Genomic DNA, 13634 nt, shown 5'->3' with positions numbered 1-13634 from the left:
TGTGATGCTGGGGATTGAACCCAGGGCTCATGCATGCTAGGTGAGCACTCTACCACTGAGCCACATCCTCAGCCAACATTCTAGTAGAACTGATGGACAATAAATGTGTTAGTAGTGATTAGAGTTATGGAGAAATATAAAGCAATGTTAGCTGGATGTGGTGGTAGACACCTATAATCTCAACTACTTAAGAAGCTGAGGCAAAAGGATCACAAACTTAGCAAGACCCTGTATTAAATCAAAAGGGCAGCAAAAAATATAAAAATACTTATGTTAAACTAGTTCCCAGTTAAAACAAGCAGACTACAGAGTAAGGATTATCTTTATTTGGATTGCAAAGTATAAATATGAACCATGTTTGGAAATACAGGTTGTAACAGTTCAGAAATGGCACCAGAAACTTCCAGAAGGGACCATACAGCATACCTTTGTAGTTTTGGTGAGATAGGTGGGGTTACCCAAAAGCCTTCCCCACCATCAACTTTCTCTATAGTAATTGGTAGGTAATCAATTACCAAGAAAAATCAACTCCAACGTTCCCTGTTCCTCCTCAGCCTTTTTCTTTGCTAATACTTTCTCTATACTGTCCTCTGCTGCACTGACCCCTGCATGGAGTAGCACCAGAAGAATGGCAGGAGTAAGAGAAATGTCTTGACACAAGGGAGTGGGTCCCTGCTCTGTAGGTCCAGGGCTAAGGATGAGGGTACAGGAAAGCTGTAGGCATAGATGCTTGATCTCTTCTGAGATGTGGCAGGGAGAGAACACAGGGAAACACTGTTTTCTGTTACACGTTGATATCAGCACCTTGGGCTTGCAAAAACACAAACGGTAGACAAAGTTGCCTAGGCAAGACTGTAGTCCAACTCATAGAGTGGACTGACCGAGTTAACCCCTACATCCCGACCATACAGAACATCCCTGGGGCACAGTGAAACTGGGAGATCTTCAGAAATGTGGACAGACAATAAATTACTACAGATGGGTCACAGAACCATCTCAGATTTGCTACGAGAGTGTGGCATTGAGCCAGATGATGGGGATGCAAGAAAGAGGGTCAGAACATGGCCAAAGTAACAGTCTAGGCACTTGAAATATTATTGTTAGGTTGTTAAAAACTAAATAAATTAACATACATAGAACAAAATAAATATATAATTTAAGAGGCATTTTACAAACAAACAATAACAAAAAAAAAATAGTTGTTATTTTTTCATCTGGGCAGAAGTCCCAAAATTCAGAGTTCTCGGGCTTGTGGCATTTCACAGTTAGCTCATCAAATCCAGCGCTGGAGGGTCCAAATAGCAGATCCCTTGGTGGCTATTGAGTACATGGCTTCTCAATCTTCATTGCTTTCTTCCAGTCCATAAAACTTTCCTTCTTCCTCTCCTTCTTCCTTTTTCAGTCAAAGATCCTGGAGCATATGGAATTTAACTGGCATCTTAATCCAGAATAAGTGTCTAAACAAACTGATGGGGGAAGTGGATTTGGTAGAAGGGAATCAGAAGGGCCTGAAGTTTCCTTGCTTTTGCTTTTCTTTTGATCACTTTTACTTTCTTCTGATCCAGATCCCACTGGATATATTCTGTTTGGCACTTGAAGGCTCTGGTATTTTGGCAAAGCAATGATGGGAGGCCCAATAGAGATAGCAACTGGGGACAAAGAAGTCTTCATGGCTAGTTGAGAAGTCCTTTCCCTCTGCAGAGTTTGCAGAGAACTTGTGTCTTCTCAGAGGGAGCCATCCCCCACAGATTCCTAAAACACAAGGCAAAAACATTTAAAGCCAGCTCCCATCTAAAGAGGTCTTAGGAGTCTCCTATGTTCAGTCTTAAGAAGTGCAGCAGATCATCTACGAAGGGAAGGAAGAGAGGTGCCAAGGGTGGGAGAAACTGTTTTTTCTCAGGTATCTTTCTTGGGTATGTCTCTAATAACTTTCATCCTAACTGGCAATGACTTACCAACAGTCTTTTTGAAAACAATTCTGCAATGGGACCCTGATTCTACATTAGGCTGTCCCCCAACCCCTAGTCAAGAAAAGTCAACACTTATTGAAATGGACCCAAGACCCATGCATGCCTTAATTCCTTGATGCTGCCAGGGACAAAGGATGAACCATTACCTTAAGCACAGGTCTCACTCAGTGGGAATTAGTCATGCCCAACTTCACTTTCTCTTCATTTTCTACATCATAACCTCCTCTCCTGTGGTACCTGAGGAAGAGAATATTTGTGAGCAAGCTTTGCCTGCTATGACAAAGAGCAGGTCCTTCCAAATAACTCTGCCACAGAGGCTCCTTCCATTATTTAGAAAAGCCCAAAGGGTGTGGCAGCCCCACACAACTCTGGTCAAAGCCCAGCTGTCCTGAGGATGCCTGTCTTTAACAGCAGGCTACATTTTACAAAGAGTTTTCACCTCACTTGTTTGAACCTCATAATAGCCTTATAGGCAGGAAGACAGTGTACAACCACTAAAAGACTACAATTCTCAGAAAGACAGGTAACATTACAAGTCTCACTATGGATAAGTTGCATTGCTTGAAAACAGGCAGAGTGTGTGTGGAAGGTCTCCCCCAACCTACAACATATCTGGATTGGTGTTTTGGCCCAAGGCCCAGGTACCTCAGAATTGCAAGGACAGACTAATAGTTCCACCTATACCCTTACTACCAAACCACATACCAATGTCATCAAAGAACAGAGATAAGACAAAGAAATACGTGAAGAGGTAGCTCTATGGGTGAGTTACCAGGCCACAGAGGTAGGAAACAAACTCCTTTGAGGTATAGAACCTGCCATGACCTGGTAAGTGTTACCCTGGTCTGGGCACTGGCTTTATATCAAGCCTGAGACAAGAGATTTTTTTGGAGAACCTGCACCCAGGAACTATCCCAGGATCTGTGGGCATAAGAACAGGGTTCATGTGATCATCAGTTAGAAGGTCCAATAAGAGGAAGAGGAGGAGTGATTTACAGAAACAGGGCCCCCCATCACTCACCTAAACATGAGAAGTCCCACAATGACAAGCAGACAAACAGACGACAGCACCACGGCCACCACAGCCAGAATAGTAGTGTGATCATATGTATACAAGCGATTCTCCACCGGGAGGCTCAGCCCATGGCACCGTTCTCCATGGTAGCCTGGGTGACAGCTGGTTTAGGAAAGAACAAGGAGATGGGGTTAGTGATTTGTCTCCTCTCTCTTTTCTTGCCGTCCCTGCAATGGCCCAACTACCTAAGCCAAACCCCATTCCTCACACCCTTAGCCTGTCAATCCTTGCCCATGAGCTCTGCCCTTTTTCTTTTCTTTTTTAATATTTTTTTTTAGTTGTAATTGGATGCAATACCTTTATTTTATTTATTTATTTTTATGTGATGCTGAAGATCGAACCCAGGGCCTCACACATGCTAGGCGAGTGCTCTACCGCTGAGCCACAACACCAGCCCATCTGCCCTTTTTCTATACTGCTCCTTTAGTAGAATATTCTGGAAAATCTCCTCTGAATGTTTCATAGCATTTCCCCCATATGGCACCTTATCTTCACCAATCCCTCTGGTTTCTGACCTAGAGTCCTGCTCCAGGCAGGAAGAATTGAGGATTTGAAGTTCTCAGTTTAGATGTATTCCACGTGTGGCAGATTTATTACATGTGTGCTCAGGCCACTTAAGAGGACTTGGGCACAACGGCTCATGGGTTGAGTTGAGGGGATTCAGTATCACTCCCTCAGCGAGGCCCCTCAACATTCTGACCCAGAAATAAACCCAGCCTTGCCCATCAATGCTTCCAGCATCCAGTCCCTCCCCACCACTGCCCAGCCTATTAATAGGCCTATTCCTTTGCCAGGAGTCATTTTTCTCCCTTTCTTCATTTAACTCCCAGCTCCCCCTGGGTGCAGGACACAACCTAGGAGCCTTTGGCCTCTGAATACTAGGCTTTCAGGCCTCCTCCATCACAGGACAAAGCAAACAAACCAAGATAACATCTTCCTGCCCAGCTGCCCTGCCAGAGCATAAAAGAATGTCAGAAACAATTCCTTGGCTCTACTCAAGAAATAAATCATGTGGCAACTGCCTCTTATAACACAAAGCATTTCCTTGAAGCTTTTAGGAAGACTTGGAAGTGCTCAGAGTTAATGAAGCACATTCACATCCCTTCCTTTATCTGAACACCCCAGAGGTCCTTTGATGTAGGTGGGAGCCCCACTCTACAGAAAGGTTTAGTGGCTTTCCAAGCTCACAATAGGATAGAAGCATGGGTGTGAATTGTCTGAACTCAGCATGCCGTCTACTCATACCCCACAGTTGCCCACCTGCTAGTCAGGGGGTGCAATGGCACTAACAGTCCAGGAACATTAAGCCACTAGCTGCTGAAGGAAGCACTGAGAAGCTGGAGGCCCCCTCTTCTAAGCTGTACCTTCTCTGGGAAGGAAGGAGTGTATTTGGTGCTTCAGAGTGAGGAAGCCCTTCTTCCTGCTGACAATTCACCAGGGAAGATTCAAGAAGCAGATCTGAGGCAAAGAGGAACCACAGAGGGCCTCAGATGAAGGAGCATAAATGTCTCATCACCCCAAACCAGGAGCTCTGTGTCTTCTTGCTGCTTTCTGCCCTGAGTATCACTGTCTTTGGCAGTGGCAGAGGGGTCAGGCTGGGTTGTGCTACATCCCTGACCCTGCCTTCCTGTCCTTCCCTGCTCTCTGTCCTAGCTCCTCCTGGATGCTCTAAGGAACCACCTCACTGTAGGGAAAATGTAGATCAGGACAACCATCCACACAGAACAGTACACAGTGGCTTGCCTGGCTTCTCCATGCCTCTATCCCATTAGCCTAGCTAGGAAAAAACAAAAACAGAAACAAAAAAACATTAATGACCCCCAAACTACCAAGACATGGAAAAAGTTTCCAAGGGTATCCCTGGAAAATCACCTGTATGCAGGAATTAGCAGGCAGAGAGGTTAACTGATTTGCCAAATCTCACAACTAGGAAACACAGAGCCAAGTCAAAAATCACTCTTAGCAAATCCCAAATTCATGATTCTCTTCATTTTGCGGGGTTGGGGGGGATTGAACCCCCCTAAAAAATGTGCTGAGGACAGAACCCAGGGGCACTTTTCCACTGAACTTCTTTCCCAGTCCTTTTAATTTATTTTTAATTTTGAGAAAGAGTCTCACTAAGTTGCTAAGGCTGGCCTGGAACCTGACATCCTCCTGCCTCAGCTTCAGCTGGGATTATAGGTGTGCACCAGCACACCTGATTGATTGTTTCCACTCTGAACAATGCAAGTAATCCTAAGGAAATAGATATCTGAAAAGTCCCTGGGGCTGTCTGACCCTGCTCCTGTTATTATTATTTTTTTATTCATAGCTTTAATAATAAATAGTAAACTATTAAAGCCTTACTATGAGACCTCATCTGTGCTAGACACTCTATTACTGAGCCATATCCCCAGCCCTCATTTAATTTTAAAACCATCTCTGTGAAATGAGAGTTACTCTCCCTATGTTAAAGATGAAGGAACTGAGGCATAACTTCTATTAAATAACTATTAAATAGTGAATGGATTCAATTCAGCAGTCTAAATGACCATAGAGATTATATTCTGTTGGGGGTGGGGACTGAACTTGAGTCTGTTTTGTACTTCCAGTCCATCATCCAAACCCCACAGGTAGTTACTCAGATGATAGAAATAAAGCTTGGCCTCAGAGTCCCGCAATTCAGTTACATAATCCTTCCACCTCCACCCTGAGTCAAAAGGATAATAATGTAAACATCCTAATATTACCCACCTCCCCTTCCCTTTGCAGCCAACTACTAGGAATCTACTAGGGAAGGAGGGGGTTGAGTACATTCCAAGCATCCTAGGGTGGGGGCAAGATCGAATGTCCTACCCAGAACCTGTGCCCATGAAAATAGAACATGTTCCTCCTCCCCATGTCTGTGACCCATTTCAGAACCTGCATTACAGCAAAATCAAGAATGGTCTAGGGTCAGAGACATCATTCACATTGGATTTCTCTACCTGAAGAGGTAGAAGGGACACCTTTTGATGGAGGAGACTTAGAATACGTGAGTTCCAGACTAGTTCTGCTACCATTTCTAGCCAGGTGATCTTGATAAAGTCACACTACTTTTCCAAGCTTTGAATAATAAATGCCCACCTCACTAGAACTTTGTGGAAAAAAAATAAAAGGAAATAATATGGGTAAGAACACTTAATAAAAAGCCAGGCCCCAAATATGTGTGCGTTATTACAAAATTGGACTGTAGAGGGTACTGCCCATATCTGGTAGAATGGGGCACCTGAGTCAGACACAGCCAAGAGAAGGGGGTTCACCATTCCTCCATTCCTTCTCAGCATCTGGGCCAAGATGTGTGTGTGTGGATAAGCAAAGGCCCCAGGCCTACTTCTCTTCCAGCTCAGAGTCCTCCCTAGTCCAACCACCAGATTTCCTCCAGCCACAGGAAACTCTGCAGCCAATTTCTGGGTCAGCAGCCAGTCAGGAGCCCCAGGAAACTACTCTTTGAGGGCAACTTTTGGCTGGTGACACAGAAAGGTTTTCCTGTTCGTGGTGGCTGCAGAGGGCTGGTTTAGGAAGCCAGCTAGCCTGCAGCTCACCGTGGCAGCCTGGACACACCCTGGATGGTGGTTCCTGGGTCTGGAGCAGAGGAGAAGCCACAAATGTAAATGTGCAATGTTGATGCCCCAAACAATAAAGTCTGTGACTTCTTACTGCGACCTGCTATCCTGAGTACCAAGGGATGAAGACAAGAGGCAGCCACACTGGACACAGAATCCACCCCATGAAAATCTGCCCAGCAAACTAACATAAAGTCTTCAAGTCAAATTACTATGCTCTTAGACTAGCAAAAGCCTAAGAGTCCTCTAAGACAACAGCTGCCCTGTATAAAACCCTGCTCAAACTCTGCCAGGACAAAGGTAATAGAAAAGAAGGATGAAAGCCAACACCTAGTGCAGCCTGGGAGCATGAAAATCATGCTGTACTAGGAATGAGGCACCTGAGACCCTGTCCTGTTTCCATCCACTTTTTTAACTATTGCTCTCATGCAAATGACTTCCAACTTACTGGCTACAGTTTCCTCATTTTTCAAGTTGATAACAAGTCCTGCCTTCCCTGCAGAAAGCTTTTGAAAATCCAGGAAGACCACATCTCCCTATCCCCTAGGATGATGCCTGGTACCAAGTAGGTGCTCAACACACCTGTTAGGCTTAACTCATAGATAATTACTGAAGATCTGGGATAAAGGAAAGACGGCATCATTATAACTGTCATCACTATCCCTAAGCCAAAGGGAAGTTGGCCCTGGGCACACTTATCAGTTTTCTGAGCTTAGGTGGTCAGTTGAGCCCTACTCTCCAGGGAAGCAGTCTTATAAGAATTCTCAGCTGAGCTTCTATCTAAGCTCCACATCTATCCACCAAAAAGCCCTGGACCAATTTGGCCCAAACAGATTCCTGGCCTCAGTGCATCTTGACTACCCTCAGAAGCACCATCTCCACCCTGTGCCAATGATGCTGTTTTACAAATTTAAGAAACATTTCCTATCTGTCCTGAGACAATGGGAAGGATAATATGGTGACTGTCTATGCCACTCTTAAACACTCTTCCCCAATAAAAGCTTCTTATAAGGATGTTATAAGAAAGGACACAGTGACTGTGGACATGATGGGAAATGATGGGTCTGTATGTTAACTGCCAAATATGGGGCAGCTCTGCTATATGTGATCAGATAGGACAAGGAAGCTTTTAAAAGTTAAGGGATCAATTACAGGTAGAAGAGACAACAGGTAGTCAGCCTTCTTGACAGAATGGGAGAAGGCATACATACAACAGTGTTCTGGCCTGTTCAGCATCTCCCGGTCATAAGACCCCCAGAGTCTGCCTCTTCACGGGCAAAAGAGTAGATATTTGCAGCCTAACATTGGGTGCAGGCCTCAGGCACAGTGGCAACATTATGCCTGCCAGAGAGCGTGGTAGTGTTGTCATCCTGAGGGGTTGCCAAAACAGTGACTTGCTGGGTTTGGTTTCAGAGAGCCTAAGGAACTCATGGCCTCTCCACCCACATGCCTGCCCAAGGAAGGGATGATGCTGCCAGACTAGAGGCTGGATGCCTGCTGGGTTGGGTTCCATTTCCTGTTAATCCTGCACAAAGGAAGAGTTCTCCCACCACTGTGGCCTAAGGTCAATACTTTCCATGTCCCCTACCTCCTGTTCCTTACTGGTGTGAGAAAGAAGGGAGGAGAAGCTTCAACTCTCCCATGATGACTCCTCTCTGTATCGTCCTGCCATGCCTTAAAATCAACCCACATTTGCTCAGTCATGTGCACACAAACCTGAGACACAGCATGTGACCAAATGCACCTCATACCTGCCTGCAGGAGCCCCAGTCCACCCAAGAACCTGCTCTGCCGTGTTTCCTACTGGCTTCTCACTTCTAGAGTGGGGCATGAGGCAGGAATGAAGAACCTGCTTCCAGGTGCCAGTTCTCTTAGCCACATGCTCATTTCTGGGCAAGCAGGAAATGTCCCCAAGGATTCAAGAGCGTCACAAAACCACACCACAGGAAATTGCATCCTCTTTGGTAGTGGTGGGGGGGTGACTTCCGCTGACTAAAAATATTTCCCTTCCTCCCAACTTCCGCCCAGAGGTTGAAAAGAAACTGTGTGAAATTATGAATTCAAGGAACAGTGACAACGAGGAATAGCCACGTGGCTGACAGGATTCTACCCTGTGAAGGGACACTTACATGCACGATGGAGCCCGAAGTTCCTTTAAATATTTGCATTCTCCATGTATGCAGAAGTCCTTGTACTTCCGAAGACAGGGGTCTCTCTTCTTCCCTAACCCCTTGCCTTTCTTCTTTTTTTTCCCATGCTCCTCTTTGCTTGGTGTGGCCAGAGCTTGTGGCTTGGAGGAGAAAGCAACTGTAGGAGAAAGGCACCCTATTAAGCCTTTGATTCTTCCAGGGAAGATCAGAACAGCACCACATTTGGAAGGAATATATTCTCTTTGATCCCATCTGGGCACACAGGCCTGGGAAGGACTCTGGGCTCAGTGCCTCCCAAGGGCTGAAGGAAGACTGGGTAGAACCACCAGAAAGAGGAAACCTCAGGACAAAATAGGGGGTACAGTATATTCCAAGGAATGCTGGATCCTCTAGTAACTGCAGTTCACTGGGCAATACTATCAACTTCACCCACACCACTGTCCACCTTCCACTCCCATCTTTGACTTCCTGACACCTATTTCACTCTCTTTGGCCTTCAATCAGCTTCACTTCCTTATTGCTACACTCAGTGACCCACTCGCAGGAAGGGAGTGTCACAGACAAAAAAATCGCTTTTGAATACTTTGATGCTTTAGGGGTGGGAGGTCCTAATAAGAAAAATGTGTATGTCTTCAGGTAACCCCCTTTGGAGTTCCTAATAGTATGAGACAACCATGAGCTCGGGATAGATCTTGGTTTGAGAACAGCAAACAAGTCATCCCTGGTAAAGGGCCTTGCTTTGAGCAAAATATTTACCCTTTTGAATATTCTTTGTAACTTACCCACTTTCCCAAAGATCTATTTACATTTATCCCCAAATGTCCTGTCTATAGTGCTATGGGATGGTGGGTACAATGTGTACAAGGGGTGGAGAGATGAAAAGCAAGGAATTATCCAGAAGGGACTGGAACAATGACAACTCCCCCCTTCTTTCCAGGCTTTGAGGACTAGGGGAAAAATGACCTCACCCAGACATCCAGCTAGAATTGGCCATGGGCTACTCCCAAAACTAGCCCAGGGGTCTGATGCCAGCTTCTTTCTGACCCTTGTTCCCAGTAGGAAAAAGATGTCTACTGTCCATAGCTATAGTCTGTGTCTGGCAGAAAGGTAGGCATAATACATTAAACTGCACACCTAAAATCCTCAAGCTGGAAATGACTTCAATGAATATCATGGCTTTCCATTTTTAAGATGAAAATCTTGAGATCTCAAACAGCAGTGACTTGCCCAAGATCATGCAGGATTGGGATTAGAATTGTGATCTCTAGTCCAGTCCCAGGGCCATTCAGAACTCAGAAGATGAGGCAGGTGGTCAGAGGAACCCAGTGACCAGGTCTGTAGGGAAAGCAAGTCAGGAGGGCCATGTCAATCAGAAAGGAGAGGGAGAGAATGGCAGGGTGACAGCCAGGCTCCTGCTGAGGACAGGGAGCAGTGAGTCAGGTCTGCAGAGGTATGAGGAGCAGCCATGTGGGTGGGAGGTGAGTCACTGCCCAGCCCAGCCCTGCCCAGCCTAAGAGAGCCAGGAGAATCCAGGCTGATCAGGCAATGGGTGACCCCAGAATGTCAGTGAGAGAGGATGAAGTGTGGGAGCCCAGGCTCAGCTTTGGAGCAGACTCCTGATTTATAAAAAGGATAGAATTTCCCAAGGGAAACTCTGGGTGAGGAAGGAGAAGAACAACTAATCGGTAGGTGGGGCTACATCAGGTGGGTCTCTTTTCAACCAAATATAGTCATTCTGGGGCCACAGGGCTTAGTCCTTGCTCCACCCCCACGAATCACTGCAGGTGGCCAGGGACAGGGAAGCCAGTAGGCTCTGGACTCTGCCCTATGCCTGTGTTCAGCTCAGTACACATGCTGGTTGGAGGGACTCATATGGTCCTTCCCCTTTTGGAGTCTACTCAGGAATTCAAGGTGGTTAGGAAATCTCCAAGGTTTGATAGCACTTGTAGTCACCCAGCATTTCAATATAGCCTTCTAAGACCCCAGGGCTCACCATTCATAACCTTCCCCAAAGATGCTGGCCTCACCTAGAGAGGCAAAGAGTACTCCATTCCCCTGTTTCCTCAACCTGGAGACAGGTGGGTGTGGGAGAGTAATACTGCAAACTTGATATGTGCCTAGATATCTCCACATTTGTTCTCTCTCTCTCTCTCTCTCCCCCCCGCCGCCCACCCCCTTGGGATTGAACCCAGGGGCTCTTTACCATTGAGCTACATCTCCAGTCCTTTTTAATTTTTTGAGACAGGATCTCTCTAAATAAATAAGGCTGACCTCTAACTTGTGATTTTCTTGCCTCAGCCTCCTGAGTGGTGGGGATTATAGGCATGGCCCATAACACCTGGCTGTTATCTCTATTTTACACACAATAGTCACCAGATGTGGGAAGGAGGATTTGTGCCCTTTTTCACATGGGAACTCTGGGGAAAGCATCTCAAGAATGCCTTTTTCCTACCACTCAACTTATCTCAGAGGACAACCTGCCTGTTCAATTAGCCCCAAAGTATCCAGAAGGGCAGCAACCCAGACAGGTGAGATCCAAAGTAAAAAATGACAGTCAGCAAGACCTATATTCCAGGACCACCAATCCCCTCTCAGGCCATCAGCTTTTCCTTGGGGTCCTCCATCAATAACCCTCAACCCACAGGAATACTCAACAGCATGAATCTCAGAACCTCTTATTCTTCAACTGCCCACGGAGGTCCAAGGTTGGGCGGCCCTCACACCCACCTTTGAAAAGGTCCAGATCTGTCTCTTCCAAGTCCAGGACTTCTCGGGCCCGATCGCCTCCCGTGGGTAGCAGCTGCTCCGTAGATGCAGTGGGAGGGTCCGGGTTGCTGGTTCCAGCCGCCAGCCCTCTCCGTAGCCGCTCCAGGCTTTCGCCAGTCACTAACGCCGAGAACACTGCGAGCGAGGGGCGAGGCCGCATCAGACCCCCACCTAGACCCCGAGCCACCATGCACCGATATCGACGCCCGCCCGCTAGGGCGCACGGGCCCCACCAAGTGGCCCGCTTCGGGGGCGCTGCAGCGACCTTCCCCTGTGCCCCCAGCACAGCGTCCCCATCCCCCCGATCTCCGGGGGCGTTAGCAGTCTTCTTACCTGCAGCCAGAAAGATCTTCAGCACTACCGACGGCAGCAGCTTCATGGTCCCGAACCCGGTGAGGACGGCAAGGCAGCAATCACTTTGGAGGCGGCGGCCACCGGGCACCGGCACCGGAGCCAGGCGGCAGAGCGCAGGAGATTCCCCCGGGCACCGTGTGCTGCCCGCCTCTGGTGCAAGCCTAGCTGGGACCCGCTCACAGCACGCAGCCGCTGAGCGACTGTCTGCTCACAGTCAGTCCACTGTCCGCTTGAGCCCCTGCACCTCTGTCAGGCCGACGAGCCGCGTGCTGCGTGCAGCTCCCGGGGCAGACTGAGCGCTCCCAGCGCGCGGCCGGGAATAAGGCTCCCGGAGGCGCCGGAGCTCCGCCCCGCCCGGCGCCGCCCCCTCCCTCTCCCCTCCCGCGCCGGGAAGCGAGCCCGGCTGGAGGCGCCGACAGAGCAGCCCCCGACCCTGCGGGCTCGGCGGGGAAGGGGGCGGGGGGACCCGGCGGCTCTCACATTTTTTGGGACCAGGCCAGGGCAACCAGGGCCTGTGGGTAGGGCTGCTGACCGGCAGGTGGCAGGGACCAGTTTCTACCTTTCCTCATCCGCCTGGCGCTCTTCAGCCTTGTGACTGTTGAATTGAGAGCTGTCTGGGCCTGGTTCTATGGGCCTTCCCTGCCCCTATCAGAGGTCTCCACCTGTATCACCTTCTGCGTTTCAGAAGCCCACCTTTTTTTTTTTTTTTTTTTTTTTGGCAAATAGTAAATAACAATTCATTCATCATTTAAAAATTAAAAATTAGGTATATGAATGCCCGCCGGTCTCATGAGCCAAGTGGCCACCTAGTTAAAGTTGCAGGCACTTGTTGTCAATCCAGCAAAAGCAAAGGAAGTTAGTCTTTCAGACGCTGGAGTGGCTCTCCCCTCACTCATCCCCACCCCTGCTTCGCCCCAGCTTTTCCCCCAGGGGATAGTCTAGTTTAGGATTTTTGAATTTTGGATTATAATTCCCAGGCTTCTGGAATCAGAAAGAGACAGATTACAAAACAAAACCTTATACTTTTCCTTGCCTTTTCCTTCCCCCAAAACAACAACAAAAACGAGCCTCCTTCTCATAGCACCCAGCTGGCTAACCTAGACTGCTATGTTCAACAGGTGCCAAGAGATTGATGTTTCTCTTCTAACCCATGTATTTTTACAGGGGTCTTTTGGAGTCAATGTCTTGACCCAAAGAAATGACTCTCTCAGTAGGCATTTCAGCTCCCAGAGACGTGCTGGGAAGGGAGTTGGTTGACACAGGGCTGGGTTGGCATTCAGAGCCCTTAAATTGTGCCAGATAGAGCACTTGCCTGATTGAGCGTGTGTAGGGATAAAAACAGGCCTTCTATTTATACACCGTCTACCCCACTCTCCTTCCCCACCCCCACCTTTGCAGGGGTCAGTCTGGCTCTATCCTCTTAACTTGCCCCAGCAACCCTCTCCAGGCCTAGGTTTTCATAGTACACTGGAATCATTACAGACTTGGGTTTGAATCTTGCCTATGCTATTTACGGTATGACCTTGGACAAAATACCTACCTGATTGAGCCTCAGTTTCCACATCTCTTGAATGGGAATAACATCAATAATAGTACAGCCTATTTGTAGAGAGCCTTTTGAGGATCCAATGAGGGAACACATATAAAGCAGTTAGTACAGTGCCAGGTAAATTATAAGCTCTCAATAAATAGAAACTATTATTATTATTGTTGTTGTTATCACTAAGCATTCAAC

General features: G+C 47.5%; 1 protein-coding gene across 1 annotated transcript; it reads right to left on the bottom strand.

Annotated features, from left to right (window-relative positions):
- Positions 1-339: 339 nt before the first annotated feature.
- On the bottom strand, positions 340-12163 carry Hbegf (heparin binding EGF like growth factor). The gene is made up of 6 exons (XM_076855971.2): positions 11879-12163; positions 11507-11680; positions 8759-8936; positions 2992-3147; positions 2117-2207; positions 340-1752 (listed from the first exon to the last, which is right to left on the bottom strand). Exons 1-5 carry the CDS (start codon positions 11922-11924, stop codon positions 2135-2137), a joined length of 627 nt encoding a protein of 208 aa, XP_076712086.1. The 5' UTR covers positions 11925-12163; the 3' UTR covers positions 340-1752; positions 2117-2134.
- Positions 12164-13634: the final 1471 nt, after the last annotated feature.

This window comes from Callospermophilus lateralis, chromosome 5 (genome assembly GCF_048772815.1).
Source record: "Callospermophilus lateralis isolate mCalLat2 chromosome 5, mCalLat2.hap1, whole genome shotgun sequence".
Lineage (NCBI taxonomy): Eukaryota > Metazoa > Chordata > Mammalia > Rodentia > Sciuridae > Callospermophilus > Callospermophilus lateralis.
Note: the sequence above shows the minus strand (reverse complement) of the source record. Positions and strands in the feature narration are given on the sequence as shown.

Bases quoted from the DNA above. Each gene is read 5' to 3' on its own strand.
- Hbegf (XM_076855971.2), bottom strand. From the start codon at position 11,924: ATGAAGCTGCTGCCGTCGGTAGTGCTGAAGATCTTTCTGGCTGCAG. The intron at 8,937-11,506 runs GTGGGTGTGAGG...TTTCTCCTACAG, and splicing joins AGATCTGGACCTTTTCAAAG to TTGCTTTCTCCTCCAAGCCA. The intron at 3,148-8,758 runs GTAAGTGTCCCT...TTCCTAAACCAG, and splicing joins CTTCGGGCTCCATCGTGCAT to CTGTCACCCAGGCTACCATG.